Genomic DNA, 12718 nt, shown 5'->3' with positions numbered 1-12718 from the left:
TTCAATGGCTTGTGGGTCCACCAAATCGTTAACAGAAATAATCTACAGTTTATTTTCTGTCTTCATCAGTCCCATTCGTCCACTATACACGTTCTACAGTAATTTCATTTGGATTGTCAGGGCCAAATGTGCCTTGTGGAAAACCTCGATTTTTTTTGATCGTTCTAATGGTTTTCCCTTGTCATTACCCAAAACTGTTGGAGTTGGCCTTGACTTCAACCTCAGGCGGATTGTCGCCGAATATATCCAGGAACATCTGCTGTAAACGTCAAAATCAATTTTTCGTCTTTGTTCTTTTTTGAAGCTAAAACGTACTTTGGTTCCACTTGGTACTCAGTTAGGAACGTATCTCGCATTGCATGTTTCAGCACTGGTCTCTGATCTGGTTGAATGTAGAGATGTCCAGTTCAGAACAAATTCGTTTTATGCTTGTCAGTAGTTAATGCTTTGTTTGTCTCCTTGATCATATCGAACTCCTAGCAATTAAGAAGAGAAGCCGTCAGGAGCGCGTGTTTACGCAAAATTGAAAAAAAAATTGTGGCCTGTTGCTATTGGTATGTAAACTTCGATCCAAAAAGATTTTCATTAAGTTATTTGCAAATGCTTTTGTAACGCGCACAAATAAGAGAGCAACTGGGGACTTTGGCTCGCACTTACTGACCTACAATACTGTAGCTGTTAATTGTGGGGTTGAATGTGCCCTTCCAGCATTAACAAATTGGAGTGATCAAAGCCATGAATCTATTAACAACAACAATAGCCAAAAGTCCTATTTTTTCCTAAAAAACTTATTTTGGAAGAAATGTCGCTGCAGGTCCAAATTCAAATTTTTGAGCTAATTAATAAACATAACTTTTGTTCTTTTTCATTTCTCAAAAATTGTAAGAACTGATTGTAAGAATTATCACATCAACAGTGATGGAACGACTGACCATATAATAGTTTTATTTCATCAATTCAATTAAACTCGCCTGCATGCGCAGCTGTCAACTTGAACGACTTTGGTGTAATCGCATTTTGATTTACATCGATGGGCAACTCGTGAAACAAAACGTATAGCAGTTTAGGCAGTCATACACATCCTTGTTTCACGGCACATTCCAAGTCGTTTAGAACTCAATCAGGAAGTTCTTCATTGCTTATTGTTGAATTAAGTGACGTCCTCGCAATTTCCGATTGATATCCATTTGCATACTTGTTGGGGCAGCTGTTCTTGTGGTAGGTGAGCTGTTCAGAGTTTCCCCAGGACATTAAAACGTCTCACTAGAGCTGACTTGTTAGCAGACTGCTGCCATTCCTGTACCGGTGCAAGCAAATTGCCCACATCTGATGCTTGCTGTCAGATTTAGGGGTCAGTTCATCTCCTTACGATTTGTGTTCAATGGCTTGTGGGTCCACCAAATCGTTAACAGAAATAATCTACAGTTTATTTTCTGTCTTCATCAGTCCCCTTCGTCCACTATACACGTTCTACAGTAATTTCGTTTTGGATTGTCAGGGCCAAATGTGCCTTGTGGAAAACCTCGATTTTTTTTGATCGTTCTAATGGTTTTCCCTTGTCATTACCCAAAACTGTTGGAGTTGGCCTTGACTTCAACCTCAGGCGGATTGTCGCCGAATATATCCAGGAACATCTGCTGTAAACGTCAAAATCAATTTTTCGTCTTTGTTCTTTTTTGAAGCTAAAACGTACTTTGGTTCCACTTGGTACTCAGTTAGGAACGTATCTCGCATTGCATGTTTCAGCACTGGTCTCTGATCTGGTTGAATGTAGATATGTACAGTTCAGAACATATTCGTTTTATGCTTGTCAGTAGTTAATGCTTTGTTTGTCTCCTTGATCATATCGAACTCCTAGCAATTAAGAAGAGAAGCCGTCAGGAGCGCGTGTTTACGCAAAATTGAAAAAAAAATTGAGGCCTGTTGCTATTGGTATGTAAACTTCGATCCAAAAAGATTTTCATTAAGTTATTTGCAGACTGCTGCCATTCCTGTACTGGTGCAAGCAAATTGTCCACATCTGAGATGCTTGCTGTCAATATTAGCGGTCAGGTCATCTTACGATTTGTGTTCAATGGCTTGTGGATCCACCAAATCGTTAACAAAAATAATCTAGTTTCTGTTTTCATCAGTTCCCACTCGTCCACTAAACAAGTTCTACAGTATTTTCGTTTTGGATGTTCAGGGCCAAATGTGCCTTGTGAAAACCCTCAGTTTTTTTGCTCGTTCTAATGGTTTTCCCATTCTTGTGGATCCACCAAATCGTTAACAAAAATAATCTAGTTTCTGTTTTCATCAGTTCCCACTCGTCCACTAAACAAGTTCTACAGTATTTTCGTTTTGGATGTTCAGGGCCAAATGTGCCTTGTGAAAACCCTCAGTTTTTTTGCTCGTTCTACTGGTTTTCCCTCGTCATTATCCAAAACTGTTGAGTTGACGTTGACCTCAACCTCAGACGGATTGTCGCCGAATCATCTGCTGTAAACGTCGAAATCGATTTTGCATCCTTGTACTTTTTCGAAGCTAAAACGTACTTTGGTTCAATTTCGCACTCAGTTAGGAACGTATCTCGCATTGCATTTGTTTCAGCACTGGTCTCTGATCTAGTTGAAAGTAGAGATGTACAATACAGAACATATTCGTTTTATGCTTGTCAGTAGTTAATGGTTTGTTTGCCTCCTTGATCATATCGAACTCCTAGCAATTGAGAAAGAGCAGCCGTCAGGAGCGCGTGTTTACGCAAAATTGAAAAAATTGAGGCCTGTTGTTATTGGTATGTAAACTTCGATCCGAAAAGATTTTCATTAAGTGATTTGCAAATGCTTTTGTAACGCGCACAAATGGGGACTTCGGCTCGCACTTACTGACCTACAATACTGTAGTTGTTAATTGTGGGGTTAAATGTGCCCTTCCAGCATTAACAAATTGGAGTGATCAAAGACATGAATCTATTAACAACAATAGCCACGTCCAAATTCAAACTTTTGAGCTACATAATGAACACTTTTGTTTTTTTTATTTCTCAAAAATTGATATGAAAAACTATGATTATTGTAAGAATTATCACATCAACAATGATGGAACAATTGGCCATATGATAGTTTTATCTAATCAATTCAGTTAAACTCACCTTCTGTTTGCGCAGCTGTAAATTCGAACAACTTTAGTGTAGTCGCATTTTGATTTATATCGATGGGCAACTCAAGAAACAAAACGTGTAGCAGTTTAGGCAGTCGTACACTTTCTTGTTTCCCGGCGCATTCCAAGTTGCGTAGAAATCAATGAGGAAGTGCTTCTCTTCGCAGATTGTGTGGAGGCTTTGTCTTAAATGTCGGTCTATTCGTTTTACCGTAACGTGGCACAAGGCGCTCAACGACTTCGTCAGTTTTAACTGTTGTAAAGCACTGAATTCTGTTTCATCTGCTAAATACTGCAATTCATCTAAGTTGAAGGAATTCAAACTCAGCAGAGCTAATAACTGGATGAGTTGCGGGTTGGCGGATTTCATCAACACCCAAAAGAATAAATTTAATTTCAGCATTTCCACTAGCCTCTTACGTTACATTTTGACGATCATTAAACCCATGCTTTTGTTTTGTCGGCTTGGCATTGGTCATGTCAAAATGAAGTTCAGCGGTACCGCTGATCGGAAGAGTTGCACCAATGATTGGCTCCACTATATTAACTTCTACTGTAGAGACATCGTTTTCGCTACCCCACTGCCAACAAGTTTCGAACAAATGCGGAATTGATCTAGATTCGAAGCTACCATTTTTTACAAACTGCGCAACGGCAGCCTTTATTGTTTTCTCCAAATAAAGTTGTCACGATAGCTAACGGTGAATTTCATTTCAAACTACCATTGGCTTCATTGATTTAAATGCTACACGTCATGCATTCTTTTCAAACGCACATTCTTTTGAAAAATGTATGATCACAATTAGGAAGCCAGCCCGAGCAGAACAAGATAAGGTTTATAATTGTTGGTTTGCAAAAACTGCAAAAGTCATATCCTCCAGCAGTTCTTCGTCCAAAATTTTTACCATATGTTCCTCTAATCATGGTATAATAGTTTTCGGTTTCACTGAGCTCCTTGCGGGAACAGCCATCAGAGTAAAGGAACCGCTTTCTCCGAATCGATCTGTGGGGACAATGTCAGCATAGTCAAGAGTTTGCAGATAGTCATAGAAAAATAGTTCGTTCTTGACTTATTTAGAAACAGTTCAAAAATTGGTTGAACACAGTTTGTGTAGCAATTGTCACTCCGTTGCTGTCAAACACTTTTGTTACAGTAAACTTGCGGTTCTGATTCTCAGAGCCAGCCTTGGATTGTTTTGGCGCGTAATTATTTTGTCGCGCTCCAACCAATCGTCTTCGAAACGTCTATTTTGTACCTTGTGGGATTTTGATGAAGTGTGCTGACTTCCGGACGGAGATTTTCTATTAGGCAATCCTCTCACTTGCTTTTCAGACCGGGTACATCGACTTGAACTAGTCGTTTGGCAAGTTTGATATAACTCAATCAGTAACTAACACAATAATAAAACAGCACAATGGCTGTAAGAGAACAAAAGAATAGATACACTTGAAAGATAGAAAAATGATATAAACAGAATCCAATTTTTATGAGTCTCACACCTGTCAACCAATTGCACTCATATATCTGACTATCTAATTGAACTCATATCATCTAATATAATTCCTATATCTGACTTTAGAAGACGTTTTTTACAATTTGTAAAACAGAAAAACCTCACTTGTTTGTGGTAGAGCCAGCCAAAAATCACACCCCCCCCCCTCCCAAAAAAAATTACCCCCCCCCCTCCCCCTCCCAAAAAAATAACCCCTCCCCCCTCCCCCTCCCAAAAAAAAATCACCCCCCCCCCCCCCCTCCCATGTTTTATGGGCTGCATTAACTAAATTTTCAAAACAGTAGGTAAACTTTTTCAACCATCATTTTTCAGTAAACTGTCTCCGAGCAAAGGATTACCAAAGATTTTGATTGCTTGCTTTTCTACAAGAACTAATTTTTTCCGAATGCTTAAATAGATTATGCGATTTCTCAAAAATCTCAATTAGTTATCAAAGAGCAAAAATTTAAAACTTAAAATGTACTTTTTAATCATTGTTCCCTCATTGTTTACCAACTGGTGGAACAATTAGTGTACATTGTCATTAGCTCAAATCTAATTGCTATTCGATCTATTCAATTGCTTTTAATCTGCAATTGATCACATAGCAATTAAATAGACGATATACGTTGCTACAAAGCAATTCACTCAAAATTGCGCTTCGCTTTGTTTTTTTTCGAACAATTACTTCAAAGATAAAACTTTCAAAGCGGTTTGTTGCCTGGTTTGGTATTCTGATTAAGACTTTTATTTTTTTATATATCGAACGAGGTTTGTCCAAAATTGGGTAGGATCCAAAATCCCGGGAATAGTGTATGCGCTGATTGGGTACCGAGTATCACCCTATTACCATATGTATTATTCTTACCATTCTCTTCTTCCTCATGTTAATCAATGTTTTTCATGTTAATCAATTCCCATAATCCCAAAGGAAATAACACTTTCTAAAATATAATTTTTTTATTAAATTGAGACCATATCCATCTTTGCTGAGCACCTGAAAACTAAAGCGGCAAAAAGGTTAACTTTGAACTTAGGAAGTATGACCACAACCATATTTTCCTAACGAATATGGCTCCCTTCAAATTTCCTGACAAAAACCAAGCCTGGAATTTTGGAGGTGTCAATCAGAAAAATACCCCCGATTGAAATCTCGTTTATGATTTTCATTATTTTTGAAAACACTTCAACACAGTTTACAGAGCTTTTCAACAAATTCAAGGCACTCAGGACATACAAATTTTATTTGTTATAGTCTTAATGAAAATTAAGTCATGGCCAAATTTTTTTGAATAAACCAGTTGCCATCAATTGGAAGTCTTTGTTAGGATTTTATACTGACTCCCTATTTTCGCAGATGATCCAATACTTCAGTTATGTACAACAGAGGAACACAGAGAAAAACTTTTAGTACTTAATAGTACCCTTTTGCAAAATGATTCGTCTTTTCCCTTCCACGATAAATTAGTGAATCTCCAACTTAGACTCCAACTCGATTCCAACTTAGACAGTTATTTAACTGAAACTAATCACCCTAGTACTGCCATCTCGTATATTTGTTTGAGCCCTTCTATTGACATTTTTTTCTGCTTAAATTGCATAGGTTTTTCTCTGTTTCTCGTTACTTTACTCTTGACCTTCGGGTGGATCCTCGGGCGGAAAATACGACGCCGTGAATTCAACGTCACTCGTGGCCAACCCGGACACTGGATTGGCTCCATTCATTTTGATACCTTAAGGAACACGCTCGAAGCAAGCGCAATACATGCACGTCGAGGCGAGCAAAATAATTGACTGGAAGCAGTTATTTCGATATTATCGCACCAGATGCCGTTTCTAATAGCTCTCAGGACAGAGACAAAAACTCTGAGCGAAAGCGGACAACGGGGCCAGATAATAAAGGCTGCTTTCAAACTTAAAATCTGCAAATTTCAAAGCAGGCAAATTCTGCTATGAGTGAAAAGTGTGAGGGTCTGTTTTGCCATCAAAGCATTGCTAAGCAACAAAATTACATTTAAAGCAGCTCCGAGAACTTGTAGCAATCAATATATAAAGATGAACTAACTGAAAATTACTAATTATTCAGTATTCTAAGCGTCATATGAATCCCAGTCTGGTCATAGCACACAACTTCTGAAGGTCGTTCAACTTCAAGAAGAGATCTATGCTCTGACTGCTGTTGTACAGATTCTGAGCAATGTGTCGTAAGAAGGTGAGAAGTTCGCACACGGCAGCTATTCTGTTTCGTGCCATTTTGCACACCACATAGCATGATTGAGGGTTGCTTTCAGTGTCTAGGATTACTACCTGAAATTGAATCAAAGATGACACGGACTTTTTGATTCTGGCTTTGCTGAAAAGGAAACACAAAATATTCTTAAGCGAAACAGCATTTGAAATCGCAAATAAAAAGAGCAAACGAAATCAGACTACGCAGAAAAAAAACATAATTTTCTACAATTGATCTTTGCGTATAATGACGGAAAAAATCTTAAACAATGCTTCGAAAGCACCGAAACGCAGAATTATTGTAGATGTTCTCATTCTCATTTTTAAGGTAACCTCCCGCTTCTGTATCTGATACAAGTCTTGCGATAATAAAAAAAAATTGTTCAGTTGCTTCCACATGGTTAAACTGGTTTCAAACCAATTGAGGTCTGACGACATTCAATCAAAACACAGTAAGTGAAACTTACTCACATAGTCTAAACATAGCCGGCAAATTACCGGCAAAAAGCCGCCGTTGACCACACTGACCAATGCGGGGATTGAAACAGAGAAAAAAAAGACAAAAACTGACAACAGCCCAATATTTTTTAAGTGACAAAAATTGATCTAATTTGGTCTGCAGTTATATAAGATTCGGTTAAAATGGTGAATTCAGTCTCTAAATGGAAGGCCAGTAAGTTAAATACTAATAACAGTCCAAAGTATACTCTACGGAACTCTGATAACTTAATGCACTAAGTCAAGACTTTAAACATTGTCTTAGTGCCTGCTTTATTGGTTTGTCCCTTTTTCCTTGATTTCGCTTTTTGAACTTGAATTGAACTGTGTATTCGCGTAAATTTGAAGAATCAATTCTGAAAGTAATTCAGTGGAAACAGCGAGAGAGGTAAGTTAGAAATTAAACGCCAAAGTCGTGACTTATGTAAAAAGACGTGATCGAAAGGTAAGACATTAACAACAGGACAACTCCTGGTTTACAATCGAAATTTTGTTGAAACAAAAAAACTTGACCCAAATTGGACTATGAATGGATTATGAAAACCATCTAGAAAAAAAACAATAGAAAGCAGTGAAAATCAAAGTCAAATTGCCACATGTCACACACTAGCGAGAACAATAATTTTTGTTCGAATACGGTTTTTTCACTCTACTATGCTATTGGTGAAAAATTGCTCACTTCCTGTTTCGGCGTGACCACAATCACTACCCCAATTTTTAAAAATCAAAATGTGTGAAGTTGTCAAAAAAGAGCGCCCCGATACAATTCAAATTTTTTGAATTGTAAAAAGAGATTATAGCCTTTGAGAGGCTGAGGGCTTGACATTCTTGAACGAGAAAGATGTCACAAATTCGTATATTTCTTGGCGTTTTCTTACCCTGAATCTTATCACGATCTGTGGCCTCTCCCAGCGGCAGTGGTTTAAAAGAAGATCCACTGGGCTGACTAAAGTTTAAAACATAACTAACTGACTAACGTCGAGCGAGTTGCTCTCAAACGACTGGCGAGCGGGTGCCTTTGTCAGTAGCTAGGCATGGTTTAGTAGTGAGGCTAGCTTTATCTTAATTGAAGGGGCGTATGTGAGCGCAGCGGGGAGTCTACCGAGGCGCTGATGGGGTACACCATAAGTATAAGTCTCCAAAACAGTTTCTGTGAATCGCATACTTGGATACCAGTGATCTGAAAGACTCTAAGAGCACTTAATGCCCGCTACCTGTTTATCCCGTTTTTGAGGACGAAAAGCCAAATGCGTCAGACGAAAAATTGGTCAAGCGGAAAATCGCATAAAAAACTGACAGGACAAATATAATTGCTACAAACTTCGTTTGAGAGCAATTAATAATTGCAATATTGTGCGAATAATTGCACCGTTTATCTGTGTGTGAGTGCGGCAGAAATTGTTGAAAAGGTTGATTCCTACTCCTAAGTTAAACTCTACAATGATAGAGTGGATCCAGCTGCAGGGTAGTAAAGTGTTAACAGAAAGTGATTTTATTACATTTTACAGCGTGCATTTTTTCTTTTTCATTTTCTGTTATCAACCAATCAAAAGCTGCAAGCTTGATAAGATCCTCTCAACATATTTCATGTTTTCCTTCACTGGGTTACCCAACTCACCTTAAAGTTGCATACGCGTGCAGTACCAGATAGTTGACAGTGCATCGTTTTTGGCTTCGATTCCTCTTGGCCATTTTGACTTTGGGTTATGCTTTCAATTACCAGTCTGTTAGCCTCGCAAGAGGCCAGAATCTGGTCACGAATATCGTTTTGGCAAAAACTCAAGCATGGCTTTACGTCATTGGCTATAATTTGGTCATAGAAAGTAGAATCACACTGCAGCACTGGGTTTTCCTGCCAAACCAGAAAATCGTGGAATAATTTTGTATCCAGCTTTTCAAAATCCGCGTATTTGTCAGAATTTTCATTAGCATTGCTTGAGGCTACTCCTAGAGATAAAAGCTTCGTTTCTTCGGCAGATTTCAAATGATGACTTTTGGAAAGTTTTGAACCATCGAAACTTTGGTTCCGATTCAATTTCTGTGATATTTTGAACCTTGTTGAGAAAGATTTGAAGACTTTGAGCTCCTCCTGTAGAAGAGATACTGCAAGCTGGCATTCCTTGGCTCGCTTCTCAGCCATAAATTTTTCCCTGTTGGCCTCATTTACCATTCGATTGGCCTCTTCAAAGAGACACGAGGTAAGCTCAGCCAGCTCTGCTGTGATTGTGTCACGGAGTCTAAACATTAAAACATAAACAGACTAATGTCGGAAGAATGGGTGCAAAAATAGTTGACCACCCCGGGATTCGAACCATTGATCTCCCGACCCGATCCCCACTCGGCTATCAGTTCAAGTAATTAGCTTTTCAGCAATCGTTTTTATTTTAGCAACAAGCTTTACTTCGGAGTGAGAACAATAGAGATCACTCAAAAATAAAGAACGAAAGCGTGAAACAGTCACTCGAGAAGTCAAAGAATGTTCTAGAAGAAAAGCGCAAAAACGGTCAAGCAAAAATTAGCATAAAAAAAGACCAACACGTTAACAATAATTGCTTCAAACTTCGCTCGAGAGCAATTAAAAAAGACTTTCAAATTATTTCGTTAAACTTTCCTTCCCCAGTAAACACTTGGTGATTCCTAAAAGGTTTCCCATTATAGCCCCATGAAATTGTAACCCCCCCCCCCCCCATTATGGTATAATTACCATGTTTGGGGGGGGGGGCTATAGGTAAACTGACCACTAAGCTGGAGGTGGGGGCTATAATGGGAAAGATCCCCCAAAAGAAAGTTTTTAGTATTGCAAGTCATAAATGGTGACATCTGTTCCCTTGGGGGGGGGGGGGCGGTGTGAAGTTGCACAACTGATACCAATAATACTTTTAAAACAAACATACAACTCCCTTGGCAATGAGTTCACATGGACTTATCCCATCTCAATAGGACTTGCAATAGTGTTATAGACTGACTCACTTTCGAACTTCATGAAAGTAATTTATGGTATGGCATCTTTTCCGTTTGTGCCCCAGCTTAGTGGGTGCATATTATTTGCACCCCCAGACGCACATGCCATTTTTTATATAATGAATTAATATTATAAGACACGTGCTCTGTAACTGAGGGGAGCATAACGTCCTGGGGGGGGGGGGGGCAAAACGGAAAAGATACTAAGTTTCGAGTCGCCAAAACGCTCAAATCAAGGTCGCCGGAAGTGTTAGTTTTGCAATATATGGTTCCTGCTAAAATTGAAAAAAAATTGTTTTGTTCTTTTGCTTTGAAGCAATTAGCATTCTACAATTGACAATAACTCACGAATCCACATACTGTGTCATTTTCTGAATCTCTCCATTTTTCAAATTCAGTTGTTCTTGAGTCTGTAGCAACATCTCTTTCAACTTTTCCTCTCCGCAGTTTCTCAAATTGGTGATATTTTTCAACAACACTTCAGCACTCTCGGCTTCACATTGCATGTCTGTAGTTTGGGAACCATTCAGAGACATTGAACATCCTTCAGATAGGCTTTGAGGAGAATTCCTCTCGTGTATTTCGGTGTGCTCATTGAGGGTGTTGAGGACACGGTCGATATCAAACCAATTCCCGTCACTAGCACAGCGTCTGTGGGTATTGATGACAGTCTCTAGTAATTGGGAGTCTGTGCCACTCATAGTTTAGGATAAACTTCAGCCCTTCATACCCTCTGAAAGTTCAATGAAACTTTTTCTCGTTCATCATAGACGAGGGACACACGGATACACTCCGCTGGCCATGTCTTGGTATGTAGAAAAAATATATTGAAAGTTCTCAATGAACACGAAAATCTATCTTATCTTTAACAAGTCGAAAAAAAAAATTCAAAAAAATTTTAACTTGAATCTAACTCGAATACCTAACGGTAAAATTAATAAGCATGCCAATTGAGTGCATATTATGATTATTTCTCATGCGGTCAATCTTGAAGTACAAAGAATGTCCATTACCGACGTTTTAAAAACATCGAACGTCATTCAACGTTTTAAAACATTCATTCGAAAGAATTTTAGAAATTTGAACTTTCCACTCTTCAGTAATACTATATAAAAGCAGACTATAAGGATCTTTACAACACACAAGGAAAAAAACAAAAGTATCTTTTCACCATAAACTATTGCTTGAAATGAATAACATTCAATCATGAGTTCAAGACTCAAAAATCAAAAAGAGTATTGCTCCCAGATTTTTTTTAAAAAAAGAGGCGGATAACATATGCGCTGACCGCTTTTCTTCAGTCAAATTCTCAAACTTTATTAACGCATCTTATAAAAACGAAAACCATAATTTTACAGTTCCTAGAGTCAAGTAATGGCTTAATAACCTTGTGCAAATAATCTGCCCCTGCCCCTCCCTTCTTGATTCCCTCAGTAACCAAATTTAAGACTAATTTTCTTTAGACTTTGATGCAACTAAGACATCACAGAAATCAACAAAAAGCAGTTCACGAAAAAAAGAAGAGACCAAAATAATTTTTAAAATAATAGGTTCTTCAACACTCTTGTTCAACTGTTTGAAGTTCTAAGTTGTAATTTTCTACGTAAAAATTACGAAAACGGGCTTTCACGATATCACTTTGAAATCAAATATGCCAGATAAAAAATGCGTAGAAGATTATTATGACTAAAATAGTTCTGCAAACTACGTTTGAGAGCAAATGAAATCTGTGATTAAAAATCACAGATTTCATTTTCTGTGAATCGCATACTTGTAGACTAGTGAGCTGAAAGGCTTTAAGAGCTCTTAATGCCCGCTGGGCGCTACCTGTTTATCCCGTTTTTGAGGAGGAAAATTCAAATGGGTCAGACGAAAAATCGGTCAAGCGAAAAATTGCATAAAAAAAGACCGACAGGACTAATGTAATTGCTACAAACTTCGTTTGAGAACAATTAATAATTGCAATGTTGTGCGAATACTTGCAACGTTTGTCTGTGTGAGTGCGGCAGAAATCGTTGAAAAAGCTGATTCCTACTCCTACTCCGGCAGGGTAGTAGTGTTAACAGAAAGTGATTTTCTCATAGCATTAAGACCGACAGGACTAATATAATTGCTACAAACTTCGTTTGAGAGCAATAAAAAAGGGGGCAAAAATTGCGTCTACCACTGATATATTGTGATATAAGATGCAACTACGGAAATTGTTGCGTATTATGAAAATGAAAAACAGCGACCTTAAATTACATGGCTCTACAATTTTTCATGCGTTCACATGACAGCTTTATTTTAATACTCTTAATGATCAATTGTCGACTTGTAATGTTGGATGACAAAACATGACATCATGGTTTGCTACAAACAGTTTATTACTAACGTTTACCACAAAAACTTCAATCTAT

At 38.1% G+C, this 12718-nt stretch overlaps 2 protein-coding genes across 3 annotated transcripts in view; one reads left to right on the top strand and one right to left on the bottom strand.

The window, feature by feature from the left end:
* The window catches only part of LOC142339626 (coatomer subunit beta'-like), a 263545-nt gene that overhangs the window by 17752 nt on the left and 233075 nt on the right, over positions 1–12718 (top strand). The window lies entirely within an intron of this gene.
* Positions 6513–11077, bottom strand: LOC142340252 (guanine nucleotide exchange factor for Rab-3A-like). 2 transcript variants are annotated; one of them, XM_075390803.1, is made up of 3 exons: positions 10668–11077; positions 8977–9595; positions 6513–6938 (listed from the first exon to the last, which is right to left on the bottom strand). In XM_075390803.1, exons 1-3 carry the CDS (start codon positions 11018–11020, stop codon positions 6729–6731), a joined length of 1182 nt encoding a protein of 393 aa, XP_075246918.1. In that variant the 5' UTR covers positions 11021–11077; the 3' UTR covers positions 6513–6728. The 2 variants fall into 2 exon arrangements, with proteins under 2 accessions (XP_075246918.1, XP_075246919.1); XM_075390804.1 differs by having other exon boundaries at positions 6517–6938; positions 10680–11077.

Source organism: Convolutriloba macropyga, chromosome 5 (genome assembly GCF_964194025.1).
Source record: "Convolutriloba macropyga chromosome 5, txConMacr16.3, whole genome shotgun sequence".
In the NCBI taxonomy this organism is placed as follows: Eukaryota; Metazoa; Xenacoelomorpha; order Acoela; family Convolutidae; genus Convolutriloba; species Convolutriloba macropyga.
This window is presented reverse-complemented; position numbering and strand designations above follow the sequence as displayed.